General features: G+C 42.8%; 1 protein-coding gene across 4 annotated transcripts in view; it reads left to right on the forward strand.

Annotated features, from left to right (window-relative positions):
• The first annotated feature begins 5,095 nt into the window (after positions 1-5,095).
• Positions 5,096-25,742, forward strand: part of PARVA (parvin alpha) — a 65,449-nt gene continuing 44,802 nt past the window's right edge. Inside the window, exons 1-2 of one of the 4 annotated variants that reach the window (XM_037402529.1) lie at positions 5,096-5,261; positions 5,486-5,700. In XM_037402529.1, the coding sequence (XP_037258426.1) occupies positions 5,565-5,700 (136 nt within the window). In that variant the 5' untranslated portion in view covers positions 5,096-5,261; positions 5,486-5,564. Of the gene's footprint in view, positions 5,262-5,427; positions 5,701-13,433; positions 13,719-14,370; positions 14,581-25,742 lie in introns of those variants that run through there. The other 3 variants (XM_037402532.1, XM_037402531.1, XM_037402528.1) reach the window with 3 other exon arrangements.

Genomic DNA, 25,742 nt, shown 5'->3' on the forward strand with positions numbered 1-25,742 from the left:
GTGCCTCAAAGGCAAACGGCCGTGGTGGTGATGCCTCTATTAATACCACATGTAAGTTCTCGGACTGCACAGGAATTACCTGCCTGCTGGGTTTATTGGAAGTAATATGTCAAACTTTTATCCATGTGAACACGGCAACCTTGCAGCCACGTTGACTTCTCAGCCACCTGGTCAACAGCTGGAGGACTTGGCTGGCTCAGGAGCAGAGTGTAGGTAGAAATACCACCATACTGCGGTTCCGCACCTATTCACAGCACACACCGACACCCTTGTCCCCTCTTCAAAAGATCGTAGGTCTAAAGCAACTCAACTGGATGAGAAGTTCAGGGAAAGGATTTTGTAAGCCATTGACTCACGATCAATCCATTTGCCCCCAAAGTAAAGGAATGCTTCACTGATTTTTAAGGTATTTGACCAGGTTTCTCTGGGAACAGGCAACAGATGTAGAGGTCTTGTGCTTTGAAACCTCCACTTTTTAGCTCAATGCATATCTGACTTCAACTAAGAATTTCACTTTAGTTTAGCAGTCTCTTGCCAGAAAGACATACTCTTGTTCTCTTTCTTGCTTGAGCAAGGAACACGATGTGGCTTAACAGATTGGAGATTCTGTACACTTTTAAGACTTTGCTACTGTTAAGCTCCAAAGCTGTCCTTGCTGGGTTTTGCATGGACCATACAGTTTTTGCACAGTTTAGCACGATGGGTTTGCCACATTAGCTTGCAAATACTATCCCTGCAGTCTTCATGGCAGCCATATCTCATGAACCTAGATCCTGGCAAATGCTTTGTGATGCATGAGGTATTTGCTGGATTTCACCTAAATCTCTTTGCGTAATATTTATGAACAAGTTGTGGTTTCTTCTGTTGGTTCTAATGAACCAAAAAAGACCCTCGTGGCCCTGTGTGCCAGCAATGCGTGTGCTGGAATATTCATGTTAACACAGTTGTACAAAATTACAGGCACATGTGAAGCTTATTAAGAAAAAAATCATAATATTGATTTTTTTTTTTCTCCTAAAGCTATCTCAAGAAGGCCAGATGTAAATGCAAGTAGATTTGGCCCAGTATGTATTAATAACTGACTGATGAAAGAACAAGTTATCAGAAGCATTAAATACCAGGGTGATGTTCTCATCTTACTAAGTTTAAAACCCACTTTCTTTCCTTCAAAACTTTCTAAATAAGTATTCTGTGTGACTGTATACAACATGTTATTTTTTATCTTTCATGTACGTTCTCCCTCATTGCATGTTAGTCTATGACCTGTGCTCCTTAATGTGCAGCAAAATATAGGTGTACTTCTTAAGAATCTGGTTGGGAATACTCTGATACTTTTACGAAACTATGTTAATTTATTATTTGTTATTTATTTAAAGAGAAGATTCTTATCCCAAAGAAATTACAAGTTGAGCAGAAAGCATAGCTCTGTTTTAAATTGAAGCGTATGTGTACGCTCAATCTTAAATTCACCTTGTGAACTGAAAACAAATTTATCCTCACGTGTGAGTTTTAGATGATGGTGGCAATGGAAATTTGGAGCCCTTCTACCCCCGATACTGCTGTTTTCTGCTGTTACAGTGTACATTCGCATTGGGATGATCTGTCAGCCCTGGGCCTGTCTTACAGGGTCTGAAATCACCTGCAGCTAAGTCCTTTGGGATGTATCAACTTTTTTTGTGGAGGTATGCAATGAGAGATGAGGATGATCTACAAAGGTCCCTTCCAACCCAAACTATCCTGTGATCCCACGTACAAATGCCAGCCAGGTATGGCAGTGTATGGCAGGTATGGCAGGCTTTAGCCTGCTCTCAGCACTGTGCAGAGGCGGCCACTGGCCGCAGCCATGCAAAGAGGAGCCGGGCTTCCTCGTCAAATTCAAATACTCTCCTGCAGGACAGAGCTGGAGGCAGCTCCTGCTTCCCAGCCTCCTGGGGTGCCAGCGCTGGCCATGGCCTTACCTCACCTTAGGGAGCAGGTGCCCGGTGTGTCTTGCTCATGGACACATGCAGGAGTGCCAGCTGCTGCCAGAGCTCTTATCCCCAGGTACTTTGGGGCACTCTCAGGAAGATCCCAATCAAGAAATAGATGTTAAACATCCACAAAGTAACCTGTAAGAAAATGCTGTCTTTCCTAAGCAGGCTCTTTTCATGTGCTGTTAACTATTAGTCAGGGTGGGGCGGGCAGTTCAGCAGCTAACCACAGGGAATGGGCAGGTCGGTAGAAGGCTGACTGCACGTACTTGGAAAAATGAAAAGGGTAGGCTTTGGTCTGCCTGAAGTCAGTGAAAGGTGTTATTGAAGGCAATCATGGCAGTAGCAGTAGCACAATAGAGCATTTTTGAAAAATCTGCCTCTGTTCTTTCAAATGACCTAATGGTCAAAAGGCTACAGCAGAGGTTCACCTAGAAGAAAAATGTTGGGAGAAAATGCTAAGAGAAATCGATAGTTTATTACACCAGCTTGGCTGCCACAGTGCTTTTTTACTAGCCTCATCCATGGTTGGTATATTACGTACCCTGCCTCTTCCACCTCATTTGGAAAGTAAGGCTGTTTGTGATCATTTTGAGTCCCACATTAAAAGAAATAAAAACCAGGTGTGCATGGACAGATATGCAGGTGAATAAGAATTATTTGAAGTATGTGTATTTAGCTTTCTTTTATTGCCTGCCAAAAGTATAGATGTGATCAGGATACAATTAATTTGAGCTACTGGTTGGCTCATCTGCAAGAACAAGGTGCTGACAGGGAGCATGGTGAGAGTTCCCATGGTCTGCTCCAGATTTCTATACGCCAGATGCAGCTGGGCCAGCCTGAACGGTGGACTGCTGACTATTGTGTCCTGTGTGGGGATCATGCAGCATGATCGTGAAAGTATTCCATTATCAAATATAAAGCAGAGCAAAAATCATTTCTCTATCTGCCATAACTTAGACTTTGTGTGTATCTATAAGGCCTTTAGTGCTGAATACAATATTAATTTAAGGTCATATGGCTATATATATTCCCAGATCAAAAGAAAGAAAGTAGCTTATGTAGTTTGAGACCCAGGGGGGAAAATTGTTGTAACTATCCTCAAAAATAAATGTCGTAAGTAGAGAAACATTGTGATAATGCTATACCCAAAGAACTGCAAATAAATTCTGGAAGAAACCCATTAAAAAAGCCAGTAGACTTAAGTCTGTCTGTTGCTTTAGCATTATTAATTAAAGCACAGAGTATTTGTGTTTCCAGATCTGATAAGGTTGATTTTAAACACATTAAGTTTCATTTAAAATGTATTTTTTCCTTGTGATATATAACACTCATAGCACATGAGGCTATTAAATAAGTAATATTGCATTTGTCATTAGTTTACATATGCCGAGTATAGCGAAATAGGAAAGAAAGATACTAAGTCTTTTCAACTATTTTGTGTGAGACTTGGCAAATGCATGCTGAATTCTGACCTTCCCGTACCGCACAACCCAGCACCCGTTACTGTCCGTGAGGTATCTGGCTTGTTCGTTCTGTCTTTAACACAAACGTAGCAGTACAAAGGTGTACGAAAGTACACAAGTGTGCTTGCCAAAATGCTGTCTCTTCTGCTGTGCCCACAAAATCATGTGTTGACATCTATGCATAGTCATTTGGGTCCAAACAGAGATTTAGCTTGGTCATTGATCTGTCTGTAAATGCCACAGATTCACATGCATATAAAAAAGGGCTCGATGGGTTTATTTCTTCTTTTGAAATAATTGTGTTCTTAAAAATTACTTAAAACTGTTTATCTCCTAATCCATACACTGTGTGAATAGTACTTCTGTAAAAAGAGTAATGTGTGAAATTCAGACTGTTCTGTAGAGAACTGCCTCGAGACACAATCTAGCCAGGAGAGAAAACCTAAGGAAAGGAGAGATTGTGCTAACGACTTGGGCTCATTCCTGCTTTTAACTGATGGCAGTATGGATGAATAAAGCTTTTTCTCCAGGGCATATACTAACTGCATGCAACAAATACACATTGATGTCTACCCCTCATCAGCTAACCAATGTTACCAGCTTGTAAAAACACAACAATTATTAGCCGATTTAGAAATATCCTCATGGTAATTTCATTTCACTTATTATGCCTAATGGATAGCTAGATATTTGCATGAAGTGTGTGTGGCTTTTTGCCTGAATTGTTAATCGAGTGATTAAGTGGTAAGTGCAAGCAGTGCATCCAGATGACATTAATGCCGTTCCAGTCCTGGATGCCTCCTGAACCAGTCACAGCAAATTATCTGTTTTAAGCATACTACTCTCTCAAGCTACTCATCTGCAAATCAAAGCAGAGTTGGTGTAGGCAATCTATCGTGCTAAGTCACCTTTCTTTCCCACTGGTTTTTATACTGGTCTGACTACGACTGTTGAGTGTTTTTGTAGAAGCAGGTATGACGGTGCCTGCCGCCTCTGACTGCAGATGTAGCTGAAACCTACAGCGGAAGAGCTGCTTTGGCAAAACCTGCTCAAGATTGAAACGTATGTAGTAAGCCTGAACTTTAACTTGCACAATACTTACTTAGTTACACTTTACTACAGCATTAGTTCTTTTCTATCATAGAATCATTTAGGTTGGAAAAGACCTTTAAGATCAACTCCAGCTGTTAACCCAGGACTGCCGAGTCCCATCACTAAAGCACACCCCTAAGCACCACGTCTATGTGTTTCTTTAGGCATTTCCAGGGATGGCAATTCCACCACCTCCCTGGGCAGCCTGTTCCAGTGCTCACCGCCCTTTCCGTGAAGAGATTTTTCCTGATATCCAACCTAAACCTCCCCTTGTATAGACTGAGGCCGTTTCCTCTTGTCCTGTCGCTTGTTACCTGGGAGAAGAGACCGACCCCCACCCGCCTACAGCCCCTGTCAGGGAGATGCAGGTAGCAGTAAGGTCCCCCTGAGCCTCCCCCGCCGCCTGAGCACCCTCAAATCCGCCGGGAGCCTTCATGCACCAGCAGTCACGGATGCACCGAGCTGCCTGAGCCCCGGTCCTGCCTTTCTATACGCGCCTTTACCTTGTGGTGGTACCCGTGTGTGCCGCCAGCCAGCACCCTCCTGCCTGTGGTCACCCACAGCGGTGCGGGTGAGCCCCGGCCCGAGGCGGGCGGAGGGGCCGCGGGCGAGGCCTGCCCTGCCCTGCCCTGCCCCTCAGCGCGGGCCCCGCCGCCCTGCCCCGAGCCTGAGGCGCCGGGTGCCGCGGGCAGGTGGAACGGGGCACCCGCGGCGGGACCCCCGAGGCGGGCAGGTAGGGGCGAACGCCGGGCTGAGGAGGGGGGCGCTGAGCGGGGGGGGAGGGCGGCAGCGGGCTGGGGAAGGGGCTGAGGCGGCGGGGGGGGCCGGCGGGAGCCGTGCGCGGGAGCGGGCCCTCCCCGGCGGGAGGGCGGGCGGGAGGGAGGGAAGGAGCGGGGGAGCCGGGAGAGCGGAGCGGGAGCTGCCTCAAATGCCTGAAATAATTCCGCTTCCGTTCAGAGCCGGGAGCAGCCTCCCACGGCACCGGGGCCTCGGACCGGCTCCTCCATCCCCGAGCGCCGGCGGCGGCTGGGCCATCATGGCGACCTCCCCTCAGAAGTCCCCCTCTTCCCCCAAGTCCCCCACCCCTAAGTCGCCCCCGTCCAGAAAGAAAGATGACTCCTTCCTGGGCAAGCTGGGCGGCACGCTGGCGAGGAGGAAAAAAGCCAAAGAAGGTAAAAATTGCAGGTTTGCTCGTTTCCTGGGAGTTACCTTGAAATGGGGGGGGAGGAGACAGGGGGAGCGGGAAAGGCTCCGGGGAGCGGGAGGAAGGGGCTGACTGGGGAAGGGCGCGGGGTGGGGTGGGCAGGCGGGCGGCGAGGGAGGAGCGCGCCGCCGTGTCCCCGCGGCGTCCCGGGACCGGGCGGGGGCCCCGCCGCCGCTCCCCCCGCCCCGCTGCCAAGGGCCCCGTCGGGGCGGGCTGTGCCGGCGGCGACGGGCGGGGGAGCCGCGGGGCTGGGGCCGGCGGCGCGGTGCCCCCCGTGTGGCGGGCGGCGCCCAGCCGGCGCGTCGCGGCGGGCCGGGGCCGGGCCCGGAGGGGCAGGGCGGCGCGGAGCGGCGGGCCCGGCCGGGCGGCGGCGCGTCCCCGCGGTAGTGAGGCGCTGGGCGGGAGAGGGCGGCGGCGGCCTGCGGGCCCCAGCGCCTCAGCGGCCCGGAGCGGGCCCGCCTGGCGGCCCGGCGGGAGCTGCCGCCTCGGGGGACGCGGTGCGAAGCCCCCGGCGCTTGGCGCTCGAAGCCTCTTGGACCCGTGATGTGTTGCTTTGTGTCGGTGCGCGCGTTGCTCCGAGAGACCGGCGTAATGCACGCAGCCGGTGTGCTGCTTGCAATGGCGATCGTTCCTCAGAGGCTTAAAACCGAGCTCGGTTATTCTCATACCGAGCAACACCCTTCGCCGCGTGACAGTCGACCTTTGTAGGATACCGAGGGACAGTCTGGTTCTTTGTTCATACACGCGAACTAATGGCCACCCCTTACTGAATTTGCCTATTTAAAATCCCATGAGACAGAGAATTGGAATTTAACCTCGCTCACCCGTTGTTTTCAAGGCTGACGTTAATTTAAGTACAGTGCAAATAGAGCAAAAGTAACAGTCGCTTCACGACACTTTTCCAGGCACCATTCATTGCTTGCAAGTGCTAAGAAGGGTGTTGCGTTCAGCAGACCCTGGCATTGAATGTATATGTGGGTAACAAAACCCAGCATGGTATTTCAGCATAGCACCAGTGTGGATGGCAAGGATCACACACCCTTGGCGAGTATGGCCCCTCATTCTGTAGCTGTTATGTCATTTTTCTGAGGTGCATGGTCATGCTTTTCAATTAAAACACGTTGCAGGATTGTGCTCACTTTATTTGGCTTTTTCTGGTCATTGGAGATGGCCCAGAAATTGGTGAAATAGTACATTAACGGCAGACATTATTAGTTACCCACTTTGTTATATTATTCTGTTAGGGTATTTGTGCATTGAGGCAGCATTGAACTAGCAACAATTTTCTGTGATGAGTCTGTTGTAGGTGTGTTTAGAGATCTTGAGTTTATCTTATTTGTAGTGGATTTGTATGTCCATTGTTATTATTTATTATTATTAAACAATGCTGTTTTCCTTAGCGACAGACATTAAGTCAGAAATCTCCAGCAAACTGTTAGAGACAACAGCTACTTTTGTCCACAATCTTCTAATCTTACAGAAATGTATATTCTGTGAAATCATATTTCTTCTCATTACTTGTATGTCTGTATTAAATTTATTGACTAAAGCTTGCGCCTGCCGTTTCATTGTCTCATCATGTTGATATTTACCCTTTTGAAATTTTGTAGTAACATTAGTGTTGACCCTGTCTTTTGTGTTTCCCAATTTTCTAAAGTTATTTAAATAAGAACAGTGGTTTGGAGAAATTTTTAAGTTTGTGAGGAGTTTGTTATTTGCTGATGGAAGAAAAAGTATTTTATTAAATTCACCTTAACATCCTTCATACTTCTGTGTGTATTTGTCATGTTTCTTTAGTGGAAGCAGTATAGAGGCAAGATTGTTCCTACACTCTTTTCCTTTTTTGTTTGTTTACTTTTGGCAGATTCAGATGGCTTCAAAGCTGCTAAATCCTTATGTGAAACCTGTCCTCTTCACACTTCCTAATCTTTCCTCCACTGCAAATAAATATGGGCTTGCAAACTATTAATGAGCCACCTTGTTTCTTGCAGGCTGTGACACACATGGGTTCCATCTTAAGTTGTGCTGCCACAGTTTGTGGGGCTCCAGGTGTATTTGAAGTCCAGCTGGGAAATTCTCATAGGAGGTCAGGTTGCTTCTTCATCTAGGCTCTGTTCCTTGACCCGCCCCCCCTTGCTTTAATCAACCTATCTGGTGGCAAGTGTTCTGTAGAGACAGGTCTTGGTCGTAGGAGTGCAGACAGTTATTCAACTGTAACACAACATAATATATTAGAAAATGTTCAAGTATAAGCCATAGGCATTTGAAAAAAAATACTGGTTTTTCTACTGGCCATGTTTAGACCTTCAGCTTTTGTAAACTAGAATGAAGTACTCTTGGATGGCACCTTCACTCTTGCTTCGTATTTTTTGTCGAACATCAAGATCTGTTCTCTAATCCAGTTTGTTAGTCTGATATAGATGTCTACCCTGTTTTGTTGTGGATGTTGCTCTCTAATCACGTATGGTCTCTATAAATACAATGCACTGTTAGTAACTCTTCAGAAATAAAACTGTTTTTTTTTCTGTTCAGGGTATTCATTTCCCCTTTTACCTTCTTAGTCTTGTGCTTTGCGATTTTAATCTTCCAGTAGAGTAAATCCACCTTCTGGATATCACTTACGTCAGTATTTCTTCATGAGGCAGCAAGTCTGGTTATTCCAATTTATTGTTAGCTTTAATGTATGGGCAGTAGAAAAAGTATTCTTCTAGATACATGTAGGCTATGCAGAAGTAGCCTCTGTCATCCCAGTCTCCTGATCAAGTGTTATAGACATGGCTAGAGCTACTGTGGGGTGTTTTTTTCCAGCCTGCATGCCCTCAGGGGCTACCAAGGGGCTACTAGAGCACACACAGTCCTGTTTTGTTCCTCTGCTGCATGCCCCTCTGTTTGTGTTAAGCCAGGCCATGCTCAGGGTGCACACCTGGAATCAAAAACTCAGGAGCATATCTGGGTCTTGCAGCTTAGTGATAGGTCAAGAAAGTCAGTGGGGCTTGCTGCGCTTATGATAAGTGAGGGAACACTGAAAATTTCCCTGTCTTCAGTTGGTATAACTTTTGCTCTTACATGGAGTACAGAAACTTACTGATCCACTTCGGTATTTTACCACAGGGTCTAAGAATTGGTGGTTTTAAATAATGCAAAAATGTTTTATCTCTTGTAGGGAGTATGCTAATTATGTTTCAGTACTGTCTGTGTTACGTGTGTAGTAACTGTTGTAGATGATAAGTGATTATACTTACTGTATTTATGCCATCCACATGCATTTTGATTGTTGTCAAAAGGATGTTTTTATATATTGCAGCAATAGAGTCGGTGCCAATGCTCCACCAAATGAAAATCCATTAGGATCTAAAGTGGTGTTATGGTGGAAAGTAATGTAGATTATTTATAAAGAGAGTAAAGCCTATGTAGCTTTAGATGTAGCAGAAATAGTTTGTAATACAATATAAAATGGATTTTCTGTAACAACATTAATTTATATATATAAATACATATGAAAATATGTAGCAAGCCTTTCCTTATGACCTTCAGAGTTCTTGGCATTGGTAAGTATACCTTCCACCCATGTTAAAGATGAGAATAGTCTAGACAAGTTAAATTAGTTCTCTTAACATCACGCTACAAGCTGTTGACAAAAACAGAGTAACCTGAGATACTGTTACTTGAGATACTACACATGATGTAAGCAGGGATTAGTCATACGTTAAGGCATACGTTAATCTGGAAAATACATTTTCATTAAATGTTAGAGGATATTTCATAAAATCTGAAATTTGGAGCCCAGTTTTTTGTGCGTTGTCATGTGTCACATAGGGTCTTAGCCTGGTTTTCATTTACAGTATCTCATCAGCATTGATGTAATTCAAGGATTAGAACATTGTACTTCAGTCTTTCCTGTGAGGGCGTGAGCAGCTGCATCTTTAAATACTGTGTAAATCCTGTTAAGGTCACAAAAATCACAAATCGTTAAATATGTTTGGAATTAATTAGCTTTTTATCTAATGAGAAAATTGTGATATAATACTAAAATTTGACGACCTGTTTACAACAGAACTGTTGTATGTAAAAAATTATTTGTAGTTTATAGTAAGATTCCATCCCGTTCATTTCTGAAAAGCATTCAAAGTCTGAGCCACCCCATATATGCTACTGGAGGATTCCAGTCCTTATCTAGCAGGAGTCAAGGTGCATGGTGGAGCTCATTGTGTTAGCAAAAACCAACCACAAATTAGATTTTTTTGTTAGCTCCTTATAGTAGTCTGCATCGTGACCTAAACATGTCTTTATGTATGTGCAAGGAGAGAACCGAATGACATCTTATTTTAGATGAAAGGGGTTGTGGGGTGTTATCTTATGAATTTTTCATGGTGGGTTCAGTAAGGTCATGGGTGATTGTCCTCCTTGAATTTTCCTGGCCTGGCAATTATTGATATAGACACAGAAATTTCTCTCTTCTCCTAATAGCTTACCTTAGCGGAGAATCTTAAGAATTGGTCCTGACATGCTAATAAATCTGTGACACGTGGGAGCAGAGAGCAAAGTTCAGAATTGCTTAAATTGTGAAGGGGCAGGTGGGAAACAGACAGCTTGGACCCATGAATTTGGTACAGAGCAATTGTACAGGCTCGGTTGTTTTTCCGATTGATATGACATCAATTTCACTAATTTGAATGCTCCTCTGCCTAGTTTACTTGGTATTGGTGGGCAGGAGGAGGAATGAATTTTCTTCTAGCTTCCACTCATAGTATTTCTTCTATTTCTTTTGTATGTCTTGTTTTGATTTAATTTTGGTATGTCTTGTCACAGTAGGCTGTATTCTCTGTATGCATAAGGGAAGAGTATGTTAACAGTGTAAAATACTATAGATTCTGCTATTTCTTGATAATAACCTTAAATTTCTTCATCTTTATTTTGTGGCCATCATGCATTTCACAGAATAATATGAAATTAGAATAAATTAAAATACAAGTTAAGAGTAAGTGTAGGGTGATGAGGGCTTGTCAGGTGTTTAAAGTAAAATATTTTGTCTCTCTGGAATCCACGACTAACATACCTTGCTGTGTGAATCACTGACAGGGAGGTCATGCCTTGGTCTGGCTGTGGGCATTTCACTATGCAAGAAATGTGTATTTCTTGGTTCTGCTGAAGTTTAATTGACATGTTTGAGTTACTTTCTTTGGAGTTTCTGCAACTTCTTTTTGAATTTTTTGCTTCTCTGTTTCTCATGTAAGAGATTCTAGACTACCTTTAATACTTTGCAGGCTTTTTCTTTTCTACTGCTCTCACCTGGTGCTCTTGTATTTAAAATGCAGATGAAGCTGAAGGAAGAACTGGTATATTTCCTGCATCATGTTTGCCAGTATGTAGTGCAAACAATGAAAATGGGCCACTGAATGCTAATTTCATACTGGTGCTTCAATAGATGGCATACAGTGTTTTCTATGAAAAGGAAATGTCATGGGGAAGGCTTTATTGTCACTCCTATCTGTACTTTTGAATTTCTGTCTTTTGCTGCAGCGTATCCGTACATTGACCCTGGGCTGCCTTCTGCCATCAGAATAGCTGAACAGCTGGTTTTGATGTCTGACATAATGCTCTTTACCGCCAATCTTAGTGCATAGCAACTGAAACGTGCATATGATCTTTCCCTATATACATGTTCACATGTCCCTGATGTACTGCCACAGGCATATCACAGACAGCTGCATAGCCGACGCTGGGCAAAACCTGTTAGTACCACCACTGAAATAATTATTACCTTGGAGCAAGTTCTGTTAAGTAGATAAAATACTTCTGTTAAGTGGAAGGAATGTGGAAGCGAAAAGAAAAATAGAGGGAAGGGCTCACCTGCTTTGTTATTTCATTGCTGTGAGCCTTCTGAGCACATCTGCAGTGTATGAAAAGGAGGGGAGCTACCCAAGAGGAGAGCACTGGGGTTTTATTTCTGTGCTTTGAATACAAATTGTCAGGGGATATCTGGGGAGGCCTTTCTGCTCTGACAGTTGAAGGGATTGCTTGGTCGAAAGAAAGATAATTGCCTCTGAAATGCTTCTGTCAGTGTAGATGGAACGCCCAACTGTTGCTTGTGCTGTGATGGCAGTAGCCCTCCAGGTGCAACCCTCGGGCAGGCATATGTGTAAATCACAGCTCCAGCGTGCTTGAAGGTGTTTGTCAGTTGTCAAGCCACGCCGCGCTGGGTTTGCACGGGTGAGGTGGTAACTGCTGTAGCCTTTGATGGCTCTTCGGTCTGTCTGTCTCTTGCCTTCTTGCCTCTGCCTCCTCTTGCCACAAGTGCTGCTCTCTGCAATAAACAAGTTTCTGTTACTCTGATTATTCTGTTATTATTCTGATTAATCTGCACTGTTAGGTGTTATCTGTAAGACACTGTTAAGCATCTGTTATTGTTTATATGTGACTAAATTGAGGGCCAGGTCCTGTTATGCTAGGCACTGTACTTTCACAAACAGTGTGAAGAGCCCCTGCATGCAATAGTTTGTGACCTAGGACTCTTTTTCTATATGTCTTGTATACTTTTCTGGCTTTTTTCCTCCTGTAATCTGTATTTTAACATTATTTCTGGCATTTCAGTTTTGCTAAGACTCATGATCTCGTTTGGAATTTTATCTAGTGCATTTTGGGTTTGCTTTCAAGAGACTTTTTTTTTCTTTTTCAATAGGCTCTGGCTCTGGTTGGTTCAGAGGAAGATATGAAAATATTGCCTGTGAATGCATTTCTGAATCTCAGAAGTCACAGATAATCCCAAAATTATTTTGAAAAATGAATTGTTTTAACCAACTATTCATATAGAGCCCAGTCACAGTTATGCCTGGTCTGTGTGTTTCACCTGCAGCCATCAAATGTGTAGGAACATGAGAATCCCAGATAACCTGCATTTTTGGTGGACAGGTTATTGAGTCCCTGTCCAGAGGTGTCCTGTCACGGTAGAGCTGAGCATATCAGTGCCTGCTTTAATGTGCCTGTCGCCTAGCATGTGTATACATACGTGAAGGAGTTAGATCATATGGGATCATAAAATACAGGCTACATAAAATGCGCTGACAGTGTTGAGAATAGCAGAAACCAGCGCTGCCAGCAAGGAGGCAAAGGAGCCTATGCGTGGTGGCGTTTCACTGGAGGCAGGAGGACCCAGGCATGCAGTAGCCGGGATGTCTATGAAGAGGACATACAGCCAGGCTCTCCTGCCGGTTCCCACAAGAGCACCCCCAATCATTAAGTATATCCAGTTGCTTTTGAACTAACTAAAGTGATACAGAATGAGAATTTTTTTTTTAACTATGCGTGATTAAATTCTGAAACTTACCTCTATAGGATGTTTTGGCTGCCAGAAACGTATTTTAAGGGGGGGGGGGGGGCACTAAAGGTGGGTCAGGGTGGATTCTAGATGAAAAAAAAAGAAAACAAGAGTAGTAGCCCACATGCAAATCATGTGGGCCATCATAGACGTTTCAGATTCAGAAATCACGAAATAGCTATTATGAAATTCACGATTATTAGGAAGTTTATACCAAGGGAGGAAATTCTGTTTGTTTTTATTGTTAAGAATGCATTTCTGCCAGGGGCCAGGACCCTGAACTTTGATCTGCTGTTCTGACCTGGTACAGCCATTAATTCTGTTATTCTCTGACTACCTGTGTGTGGGCATAGAGCCGCTGAACTCGCTCTTTACATTTGACTTCCAAAAGCAGCCTTAGATTATGTGGCCAAGTCAGCTGCTACAGAAACATGCCTTTTATTTCCTGTGATTTTCCCATTTGAGCGGTTTCTTCATCGTCTGAGCCTGTAGGTTTCACACAAGATAAAACTGAACTTGTGTGGCACGGGTTAAAGGAAGGGGCGGTGAAGAGGAGCAGAGAAGCAGAGCAAGGGGTCTGGCTGCAGAAAGGAGCTGCTTTCCCAGTGCTGCTGGGCTGAGAGGAGGGACAGGGCTGGAGAGCAGGGGGAGGAAGAATGGCTGCTGGCAAGGTAAGGCTGTGGCCATCCCTTCCTCTCCCCTTGAGCAGCAGCTGCTCCCACACTCTCCGTGTGCTGCCTTGGTTGCAGTGGTCCCTGCTGAGCTCCTTAGGGTGCTGTGAGCAGGCAAGGATGAGGGTGCTTGGTGGTCTGGCAGTGCTTGTTGCTACAGCAGCTGTTCCCCACCTGTGGGGAAGGGGTGGTGGCCACCAGCTGCCAGCTGGACCGTGCTGTCATAGGGGCTGACAAGCTTGGGCTCTACAATTATGGAATAGTTAATGGTTGGTTGGGAGGGGACCTCTGGGGATCATCTAAAAATTTGGGTGTCTGATGGTTCAGGATCTCAGCTGAGGGAGGATGGACTGGTCAGGCCCACCAAGCTTGTGCTGGTGACTGGCCAGGTGTGATGAAGGCATGGTGGCAGCATTCTCTGTCAGTTCTTTTCTGTATCTGCTGTAGTTGGCTAGATGCATAGCAATTATCTAGATGAAAGGTAAAAAAGATTAAAGTGGTGGAATAAAATCAACATTAAACAAGTGGTTGAAGAGCCTCCAGTGCTTCCAAATTACAGGACAGAGCTGTGGAAAGAAGAAGAGAACAGCTAGAGAGCAGCTCAGACTGATGTACCCTTTTTTCAATGTTAATTTTTTCTTTACATCTCCAGATTTAAAACATGCTCTCCCTGATATCAGGCTCATAAAAACATGCATCCAGTTTTCAGCATGAAGGTGGATATGACCAAGTGAAGCTGTAGAAGAAAGTAAATATGAAGTTCACATTTTTATCTTCAGTAAAAGTGAGCATGCTGTCAAGAGAATCTGTAATTTTAGAACTCCTAACATTTCCCTGAGCATTTAAGGAATCTGCCCTGAAGGTAAGAAAAGACCAAGAGACCAAGACTCTGACCAAGAAGAAAAGTTCTCACTGGGTTTGATTACTGCTTGTAATCATCAAGCACATCTTCTGAAACCCCTCACCTTAAAGGCAGCTTCCTGTAGGTATAGGTCTGTGCTTCTGTGAATCTGTTTTGGACGGAATCTCTAGGATATATCCTACTTCTTCTTTTCTCTCTTTAATGCTTTCTGCAACCATTAAACCATGCCCTCCTTGCTGAATAGTTTAATACTGGGCACTCTGTCTGGCTGAGATGAAGATAAGGACAGTCCAGTTCTTCTGTTACTTTACTGTGTCTGGGATACAGTGCTTCCTGTTAATCCAGGATTCTGCATTCTTTTTCAGCAGAATGCTGATGTTACTGAAGGTGAAATCAGCAGTTGTAGGGGCACAGTTCTTTCCAAAGTGGAACTTCAGAAAAGCAGTGGTTGTGGTGTCCCTAAAATATTGTTGGTTTTCCACCTGCTGCTTCTGTCCTCTTCCCTTTTCTCCCTGCACCAGTTACTGTTAAAATAGAAGGTGCTGTTGACTTGTATCTGTAATGATGGGGTCTGTTTTAGCTAAACTGCAGCCAAAACCAAAATGCAGTGACCCTTGAAAGGAGAGCTCACGCTGCACTAGGTGCAGTCAGTGCTGTGCTGAAAGCAGTGTGATGCCATTTTTTGCGTGAGAGAGGATGAGCTGGAAGGCAGGATACTTTGCAGTGATTCATATTATCACTTGCAGCTCTTCCAGCTGCAGGGCTGGGGTGGGGCTGCAGGCTTAGCTTGCTCTCTGTGTATTCCTCGTGCCTTTTCCAGCTCATAGTAGTTCCTGTGCTTCTTTTGAGTATTTAGCTGTACTCAGAGCACTGAGTAGCAAGGCACTCAGACCTTTGCTCTTTATACGTGTTGTCATACATTCTCTGTTTAGCGTGCTAATACTTATTAATAGGTAACATTACTTGGTTTGAATACCCTTGTCCCTCTTGGGATTGGGGGTGTGTGTGTGTGTGTGTTGAGTGCACCAGTGAATTAATTCACTTTGGTGACCAGACTGAAATACAAACAGAAGATGTCTTGGACCAAAAGCAAAATCAGATCAGCAGCCTCATGTGACTCTTTAGCCTACCATGCAACTACCCCTTGACAACCTGTGCTCAGGCCAGAGAAAACCATGGGCCAGAAAAATAAAGAAAAACAAGGATGTGACTGGTCAAGAGTGAGTTGTGTTGGCAGAGCTGTGTTAGGAAGATTAGCCACCATCTGTTCACCCGAATCCTGCACCTGGCTCTAGACTGTGCCACTGTTCAACCAAGTGATGAGCTTACTCAAAATATTAAAGAATTGCAGGGTTAAGTAATAAGGCTCTGCAGTCTCCCAAATGTTCTGCTTTCCTTTTAGTTTTGTAATAATCCCTGTGAAATAATTGCATGTGGTACTATAAAATGTTCTTATCATGTGTGTGGATTTAATATAAAAATTAAAGGGACCACATTGGTCTGTGCTTTTCTTTTAGTCTTTGCGCTTCCCTTTCTGACTACTTTAGTGATGTTTGTGTTAAGTACCACGTAGTGGACCATGCTTGATGAAGTACCTTACTCATCTTGTTCTTCTCAGATAATTATTTTTGCAAAAGAAGACAGCTGGAATATATATTTCTGTGAGTAGTTTTCGGTATTTGTAGTCATGGCTAAGATTTTTTTGCCTCTCTGATTTCTGCTTAGTATAGAGCTGATTCTGTTCTTTTCCCTTCCTGTGGACTGAAGAGCAGTCTGTGGCACTGACGCAGTGGTGGGTGAGATTATTCATAGTGAAACCTAGGAAATTCCGCTTGGAAAAGAGGGATTTCAGTCTGGGTGGTAGGAGAGGGGTTGCAACAACTGTCAGCAACCACTTTCCCCTTCAAAAGCTCTGAGCAGGGACTGAAAAGAGTGGTAGAGCGGTTCATCTCCAGGCTGGTAAAGGTTTTCCAGACATGAAAATACAGTCTCATACTGCAACAGCTTGGAAAGCATCAAAAATCCCAAACGTAGCCTAAACATTATACCTTCCTAAGTATTTCTTTAATATAGGGTTCATAATTTCTTAATGGAATGTGTGTTCACAAGAAAGAAAAATCCATCACTACATCTTTGGTATTTGTACTGTAGTACTCAAATCTCTTTTGCCTGGCTTTCAATGCAGTAAGACAACTTTTAAGTGCTCTAATTAGAGCTGGCCTCTCGGCTTTGGTGGCTGCAGCAGTGCACAACCAAACAATTCAGGTGAAGTTAACTATGCTGAAAATGCGATGGAGAAAGGGAGTTGGGAAATAATTTTTTTCATACGTGTTTTTCTGTATTATACTTGGAGATACCAGCTTTCTCCAATAGCCATGTTTCTTTGGTCATTTTCCTATAGTGATGTTTAATAGGTATACTTGAACATCGTCCTTTTCAGATAGTGTGCAGGTGATGACTGCTGCTTTCTTTTACGTTAGAACTTAATGCTCCGGCTTCTCAGTTACTGCAGAGGGAAAAGGTAAGCTGCTTCTCATGGTCTGGCCAAGGGCTTTCTGGCCCTACCTTCTGAGAGATGCACGTCACTGGCGCTGTCCTGCCAGTTGTACCTGCACTTTTTTAGCTCGTGATTGTTTCCCTGGAATTACAGCCAGTCAAAGACTTGGGCATTAAGCAATCGTAGGGCTATGGTGGACCACCTTCCTGGCTCGACAAACAAGCAGGCATCGTGCTTTGCAAACAGATGGACAGAGGTACAGGCAGCCTAGAGAGCATGTGTGCAGCAAGGGTGGATGTTAAGGTCAGAATTTCTCAGACAAGAATGTCGAAATTGCTGTGCCCTACTTATCCAACTGTGAGCTGGATTAATGAAAGGGAGAGTTTAGACAGAGAAGTACCTTGGGTACATTTAGTGGGAGAAGAGAGAGATGTTTTCTTTTGTATCTGTACAGGTGGTCCTTTTGAAGGAAGCCAAAATAAGCTTCCTCACCTGGGCAACGGCCTGAATAGGTTGGCAGGCTGTGAGTCCATTTTCAATGTGTGTAAAGAAAAGCGTAACAGTTTGCCAGTGTACAGCCTTTAATTTGTTTTTTCTTAACAAGTTTCTTCTTTGGCCATTGAGTTAGGCTGGGGCCTAATAATTTTTTTTCTTTTAACTGTAGGCAGTTCTAAAGCAGCAAACTATTAATAGTGAAATATTGGTTTAGAAGAACACTAATGCACAGGGGATTCTAGAGCAAACGAGGCAATGCTGTCAATGGCTCAGATTGTTCTTAATTACAATAATGGCATTATAGGAGCTGCAGTTGCTGTCGGGCACAAAAGAAGGTAATGATAATGTCAGAGTGCTCAGAATAAATGCAGTATAATGTATTGCAGTGCTGGATTCAAAAGATGATATGCCTAACTTGTCGTCAGGGTGCATGAAGAAGAAGAATGGTAAAAGCCCAGAACAGTTTTTGTTGTAACTATGTAGTTCAGGGTTTGGTGTTTTGTGTTGTGTTTTTGGGGGGTTTGGGTGGGGGTTTTTTGTTTGGTTTTTTTGTCTTGTTTTTTTGTGTGGCCTCTTTTCAGGCTTGAGAAGAAATGTCAGGTCCTGTGTTTAAATGGTATGTATTAATTTTACTAGCAGGTGTGATCACATCTCTCCTCCCCACTTGGAATAAAGAAAATCACCCTTGCTTTGAGAAGGAGATATGTATTGGCTCAGTACTGTCATACCCTCAGCACATTTGATACTGATCCTGTTAGAATAAAAGGACATGAATATGGTAGATTTGGCTCAGAGTCAGAATTTGCCCCAGTAGCCTCTGGAAATAATGTCCAGATCTATGTGATACATGTGAATCCCTATTTTATTACAAGACAAAAAAAAATTCAACTCTGAGTTTTGGGGATGTTTCAAAGCTGGATTTGAATTTTATGGCTAGAGTCCAAATCTGAACTGTAGCGCCTGACCTTTTTAAGACCGTGTGCTGTGCACTCAAATTCATTTCTGAAGAGGAAGAGATTTTACTGTTTTACTGCAAAATAAAACATGCAGCGAAGCCGCTTGTGGTCTTGGATTCTGATATAACTGCTTTGATATAATTCTCAGTTATAGGTAAGAAGAGATAATAAGCTGGAAGATAGTGGTGGTGTTCCTCCTTATACCACGAGTGTTCAGAGTGACTTAGTATCTTCCATACTTCCTAAAAACTCATGGCAGTGGTGGGTTGGATTGGAAAAAAATAGTCAACATCCTGTTGGCTTGCATCTTTACTATTTTCTTCATGTTTAACTGACTTGAAATAGTTACTCACAAATGAAACAATTTACATAGATCCGAATAAATATTTTTTAGGAGTAGTTGTCTCATGCACAGGATGCCAGTGTGCTTTGTAAAGAAAATTTCTCCTTAACAGGACAGCAGGGTGCAGGTGCTCTATAGGGCACAAGGTGGCTCCAGTTCACGAGGAAAGCTGGTGTGAGTGGAGTAAGTGCCAGGAACTGGTTCACAGGAATCAACTAGAAGTGTGTCAGAATGGAGTGCAGCATTTCGCTGTGTTGCAGGTCTGGCATTTTGAATATGAACTGAATCTTAATGGGTCTTTGGGAGAAGACTCTGCCTAGTCTTAGGGTAGGACCTAGTAAATTTAGATTGCATTTTGCATGTCTCATTTAATTTTTGAAGGAGTTACCCTAGTGGATCTTATCAGATCTTCTGAGCTATGTTGCTTTTGTCCGAGTAAAAGGTAACAGCTTCATGTACAGAACAGCACTCCCGGGGTAAGCTACGGAGAAAACAAGAGTTGGTGTGTGCAGTAAGAGAAGAAATGTAAAGTAAGCTAGGCAACGGATAAAACAGAGATTCAGAGGTTTATGAGAAAGGTTTTTATCAAGCAGGTCATTCAAATTTAATGGATAGAGGAGAGAACAGAATTAGTTGATAAGAAAACCCTGTATTATAACCAGGCTTAATCAAAAATGCTTTGTGTCTATTGTTGGTCTTTCGCTCTGTAACAAAAGCATTTTTGTTTTCAGTCTCTTAGAAGTGAATTACTTGTCCATTTCTATTTCCAACATAATAACAGCTGCTATTAGTCTGCCATTACACAGAACATCTTCATCTGAGCGTTTCTAAACACCTGAGAGTTTTTGAGTGAGGACAGAAAAGGAGAAATGTTTGTTTTGTCAGTACCATCTGCTTGGGGCAACTGAGGCAGAAAAAGGTGAATTGAGTTGATTTACTTACATGAACTTCTGTAGGGTAAGAAGTAGAAACCAGCAGCGTTCTCCTAATTTCACTGTTTAGTCTTGGTCCATTAGATAGCACTTTGTGCCGTTCGCAGTTTTTGTTGGTTTTTTAACTGTTTCATGTCTTGATACAGTTTAGATTTTTGTATGAAACAAATTGGTAACTGGCCTGTTTCGGTTTTTTTTTTGTTTTGGTTTTTTTTTTGTTGGTTTTTTTTTGGGGGGGGCATGGGGGGGGTGTTGTTTTTTTTAACAGCAGCTTATCTGGTGTTTTAATATTTTTGTGTGAACTAGGCAGAAGCTTTCTGGGGTTTGCATTTTTAAATATGCTTTACATACTGTTGCAGCAGGCATTATATTAGATAAATATATGAAAAACCAGCATTTCTTAATGTGATTTTAACGTCTGTCCCAGAGAAGAAGGATTTCGTTAAGAGGTTTAAGCTGTTTTGCTTAATAACAATCTTTCTCAATGTCAGGTGTTAAATTCATAAATCTAACTTTTCCACATTATTTATTTTAAAAGTCTTGAAGCTTATAGTTTTCCTCTCTAATGTTAAATACAGCAAAACAGATTAGGTACAAGAACTACACAGAGTTAGTATTAAAAATAAAATAGTGCAAAGTACCATTTTGACTTAGTAGATCATCTGTATTTTCAGTTTTACAAACAAATTTTATCAGAAGTTAGCTGTGGGCGTGATTACAATTAGGAACTCCCCGTATTAGATCTCATGCCTTTGTTCTTCATTCAGACAGAAAGCCCATTAAGGTCAAAGAAGGTTTTGACTGAATAAGGAATACAACAACTGGCTCAAGTTTTAGTACATATAGGGCCAGATTGTGGGTCACGGCCAGCTCAAAAGTGTACAGCTCCAGTGATTCCACATCTTGTGCATAATAGGCAGATCCTTCGCCCTGTTATGATGGCGCTTTATTAACATGTCAAATACAGAAGAAAAAAACCTGACAATTTTATGGCTGCTCAGAATCTTATTAGCATGTCTTATTGTTTTGTATTTCTGAGCTGAAATTATGCAAATATGTCTTCAAAAACATTTCCCTGTTTTCATGAGAATGTGAAGAAAATAGAAGTAATCAAAAATTGGAATTAAATACTCAAATAGTTTGGCCAATTAATAAATCTGCAGTTGCAGAGTAGAAGATCTGTGGGCTGGAGCTGGCTCTTAACTTAATGTTAACTTACATTTAATTAGCCAGACCAGATGGAAGCTGGCTAAGCTTCGCATGAAGGCTTGTGGGAAAAAGACATAATCTTCCATTTTGTCAAAGGAACTAATACCACAGATTAAAGGTCGGTGTTCTTTTCAGAATTTGAAGACTGGATGCATAGTGGCCGATGGCAAGAAACAGCAAGAAACAGCAAGGGCACTAACAAATTAGCTTAACCCCTAGATGACTAGTATACCAGCTCTGGTTCATTTCTTTCCCCAGTTCAAACCATTGGTCTCTAGTTTCAGTAATAAATCCCAGAGAGATAAGAATGTCTGTAAATTTTATTCTTTTGTCAGGGAAGTAGAGTCATCTGTAGGCAGTTAGCATGGATAGAGAGATGAAGCTCTGGGAAAGGTTTTCTTACTCAACCGAGTAAAAATTCATGCTGTTCAGATGCTAAGCACTTGGGATCAGGCTGACAAACCACTTAATGCCTTGCTTAACAATAAGCATGCAAGTAGACAAGTCAAGTAGACAAGTCAAGAAACCATTCATGTGCTCAAAGAGGTGCATACATGGATCAAGTCAGAGTGTGCAGAGCTTAAGGACTAAATCAGGCACATACTACGTTAAGGCTTGAAAATGTAGTCGAAAGCATGAACAGGATCTGTCAGACTGAACCTTAGGCATAGCTGCAAGAAATCACACATTTAAAAAAAATAGGGAAATTAGAATCCATTAAAGAAAGAAGGAAAGAGGTTAGGTTATGCTAGTTTGAGCATTTAACCGGTCCTTGGGGATACTTCCTAGTGGTTTCAGCAAGGTAGGAGAGTTCTTTCTGAAGTGGAGAATAACTTACATACCAAGAAAATAAGGCAAACTTAGCGTTACCATGAAACATCAAATGCCACATTGCTTGTGCCGAAAGTAAAGTAACCCTCTGCAGTAGGTAATTATTATTATAACCTCCTTTGGAAAGGAGTCTGGGAAATCAGCACCTGCTTTTTGAATCGGGCTTGCTTCTATTTTGCAAAACTCTTTTGCAACTAGACCATCTTGCCTACTTTGTCAGATCTAAACTTTCCCATAGTGGCCAAAAATTCACTGCCATTTGATGGCTGTATCACTTAAGTAAAATTATTTGAATGAGATTGGGTCAGTTCTTACAAAGATTAGAGTATCTTGAAAATCTCTGTTAATAATCTGTGCTTGCTGACAGTCCCAGGAGAGAGGGCTGGGGAACTGAATGAACATGAAAACTCTGCAAGCTGTGGTTGCCTTGTGTAGATCGAGTTTTGATCTACATGGTGAGGTGAGGAAATCTGTGTGGCTGTTTACTGTAGCATTCTTAGAGCGTGGATAAATGCAAGACTTCAGCCCCACACTCTGCAAGGTGCACAAATTTTAAAAAAAATAAATCTAGGGGGGAAAGCTTTTCTACTATCTCAGTTGAATTGGAGCACATACTGATTTGGAATCCAACCAAGTACTTTGAAAGCTGTATTCACATATATGTTGATGCTTTCGTTTCTTTTCATATTTTTAAATAATTATATCCTGGGGATGGAAGAAAAGTAATTTTACTGTCCACCATTTACTAGACCACTTTTATCTACAGTTACCAAATGGTGGCGTTGGAGTGACCACAGTTATTTTCCATTTTGAGTTACTGACATATTTCAGATACCACTTGGTGACAAAATATTTGAAGGGAATGTTACATTTAAAAACAATTGTAGTTGCAGACCATGGAATTAGTATTTAGTTATCAAGTGGCTCACTTCAGCTGTTGTAAACCCAGAGAAGCATAGGAGTAGGTAGTGCACTCTTGGGAGAAGTGTAGGTAATATGAAATTATTTTTTTTTTTTACTTGTCAGAAAAAACTTAAAATTGTACATCTAAACCCAGCTTCTGTTTTCTGATAAATGCCCACTGCTTCATATGGAGAGTATAGTATAGCCCAGTAGGATTTGTCCCAACAAGTACATTTGAAGAGAACATTTAGGAACAAAGTCATTCATTTACCTTCGATAAGTGTGTTGTATATCTTCGGGTAGGGATCACATTCAGCTTTGTATGGGCATGAATACAAATTCTACGTTCATTAAACTCTGTTACAAAAAACACCGTTGAAATCGAAAGAGTTTGGGAGCTGCCCTTTTCATGGAAGTACTGTGCAGTGTGAAACCTGCCAAAAACTAATGGATCGTTTGCAGGAAATTGGAAGTTAAAAGTGCATGAGTCAGTCTACTTCAAGGCTGAACAGTTTCCACTGAACTTAAATAATGAATGCCAAAACCTAGAGACAGTACAATCAGCTGCAGCAGTTCTCTTCAGTTGTTTCATCCAGGCACTGTAGAGGATTCTATGTTTAGGAGAGTCCTCCTTGTCTTTCAGTTCGTCAGCCTTTAAAAGTGTTAGCATACATTGTCATGACTGTCGTTGAAATCTTTGCAGAAGAAGCAGCAGCCCAAGTGTTTTTATTTTTGCTTCACATCAGTTACTACAGAGTATGGGCTAGAATGTGCAGTTTCAGGGATTTCATCTGCAGAAAGCAACCACCCACTTTTGTGATGTAAGTCTCCAGAAAAGGAGAAGATCGTTTCTTTATTCAGAAGTTATACATGTTAGCTTCACAGTTTCATCTCAAAGTACACAAGCAATTTACTTTCTGGTGTGCACAAGGATTTCAATGTACTTAATTAATACATCAAACATCAGATAAGAGAAAAGACAAAATAATTCTCAACAGTTTTGCTTTGTAACAGATCCTGTGCCCAGAGCATATTTGTGCAATACCACTTTTTACCAGGTTACAGGATGAACCTAACTCTTTGTAGAAATTCAAGAAAAGAGTGAGACGTTCCTGTATATGCACATGGCTTAGATTTCCTTAACGTGAGTTACTTGATGTCTGTTTGTGTAAAGAGTGGTTGAGGGCATGCATGGCCTGCTGGATTCTCTGCTCAATCCTGTGCTATTGCAGTGAGCAGGTCTTCTCTGATTTGTATCAATGGTTGAACCTTCTGAGCATTTCTGAGTTGGAGGATCACTATGTGTACTAGAGCCTTGGCCTTGGGACTTTGGGTTCATACAGGCAGTGTGATGGGAGGTGGGTGGTGTGTCTCCATCCACTCGCAATTGCTCGTGGCAGTGTCGTTGCTGAGCCACAAAGATCAATGTGCCTGGAGTCAGAACTACGGGATGGCTGAGGTTGGAAGGGGCCTCTGGAGGTCACCTGGTCCAACCCCCCTGCCCAAGCAGGGCCTAGAGCTAGTGTGTCCAGATGGATTTTAAATATCTCCAAGGATGAACACTACAAACTGGCAGCCTATGCCGATGCTTGGTCACACTCACAGTAAAAATGTTTTTCCTGATGCTCAGACAGAAGTTCCTGTTGTTTTGGTTTGTGCCCATTACTTCTGGTCCCGTCACCGGGTACTGCTGAGGAAAGGCTGGCTCTGCCTTTTTTACAGCCTCCCCTCCGTTACTTGTGCACATTGATACGATCCCCCTGAGCCTTCTCTTCTCTAGGCTAAACAGTCCCAGCTTGCTCAGCCTCTCATGAGAGATGCTCCAGGCCATTAATCACCTTTGTGGCCCTTCACTGGACTCTCTTCAGTAGCTCCATATGTCTCTTGACATATGGATGGGAGACTCCAGAACTGGGCACAGTACTCCAGGTGTGAAAGTGCGTGTGCAGAGCTCTCCCCTGTGTCTCTGCTGCTTTTCCACCACGCACAGCATCCATGCAGCTCTTCAGCTGTGGCTTGGCCAAGGGTAGGGGCATGAGGTTTTAAGAAAATCTGAGTATGTTGCCATATGAAATTCATATGAAGTTGGCCAAATGTTTCTTGGTGAGATTTTGTCTGAGTAAGCTTAACATTATTTAGAAAAGCAATTAACCACTTTTGCAAACAGAGAATAGTCCTGGATCAGGAGGAAAGCATTTGTATTTTTGGGATTTTTTTTTTCTTCCTTCTTTCTTTTTTCTTCAGTTAGATGGAAACATGACTGAGGTTTTCAAAGCCAGCTAGGGAATTTGGCTGTGTTGACTCAATATGACATTCTGTTGCCAAGTCTACTATTTAGCTTTGAAAATCCCAACCTGGAATGTGCCCACCTAAGAGCATGCCTCCTAAATAATGGCTACAGACTCAAATGTATTAATTTACATGTATGGACCAGAGTGCAATTTCTGTTCCCTTTGCCCCCAAAAGGGTAGGTATTTCCTCTGGGTGTTTCATTGGAGAAGACCATCTAAAGGTTCCAGGTATATCTTACCATTTCAGGTCTTGAAAGAAAAGCTGAATTACACCAGTGGGTATAAGTATCTGACAGTTTTCTAATGTTTGTAATCTAAATAGGAATGATAGATTTTTATTTCTTTTTTTAATTTAGTATTTCACTTCATAAGCTTTTTTTTTTTATAAATAGCAACTATCTCTCTTCTATCTGCTGGTTAACCTAGAAACAGGCAAGCACTTGCTGGCCAGAGATGTACAGCTGTAGACAAGTATGAGACGCATATGATGGCTTTTCAGAATGCTCTGCCAGCCTCCAACGATTTGTCATTGGCAACTCTTTTTATGTACGTTTGTTAAACCTGTCTCCAAGTATTTCCTTGGGTGAATTTTCCTGTTTGGCCTCTGACCATGTGAAGTTTTTGGTACCTTCAGTATGCTACATTAGGAGTTTCTCAGTTTTACCATGAGCTTTCTGAAGACCCATCCATTAGAGCGGTTGTATT

The sequence above is a fragment of the Falco rusticolus genome, chromosome 10 (assembly GCF_015220075.1).
Source record: "Falco rusticolus isolate bFalRus1 chromosome 10, bFalRus1.pri, whole genome shotgun sequence".
In the NCBI taxonomy this organism is placed as follows: Eukaryota; Metazoa; Chordata; class Aves; order Falconiformes; family Falconidae; genus Falco; species Falco rusticolus.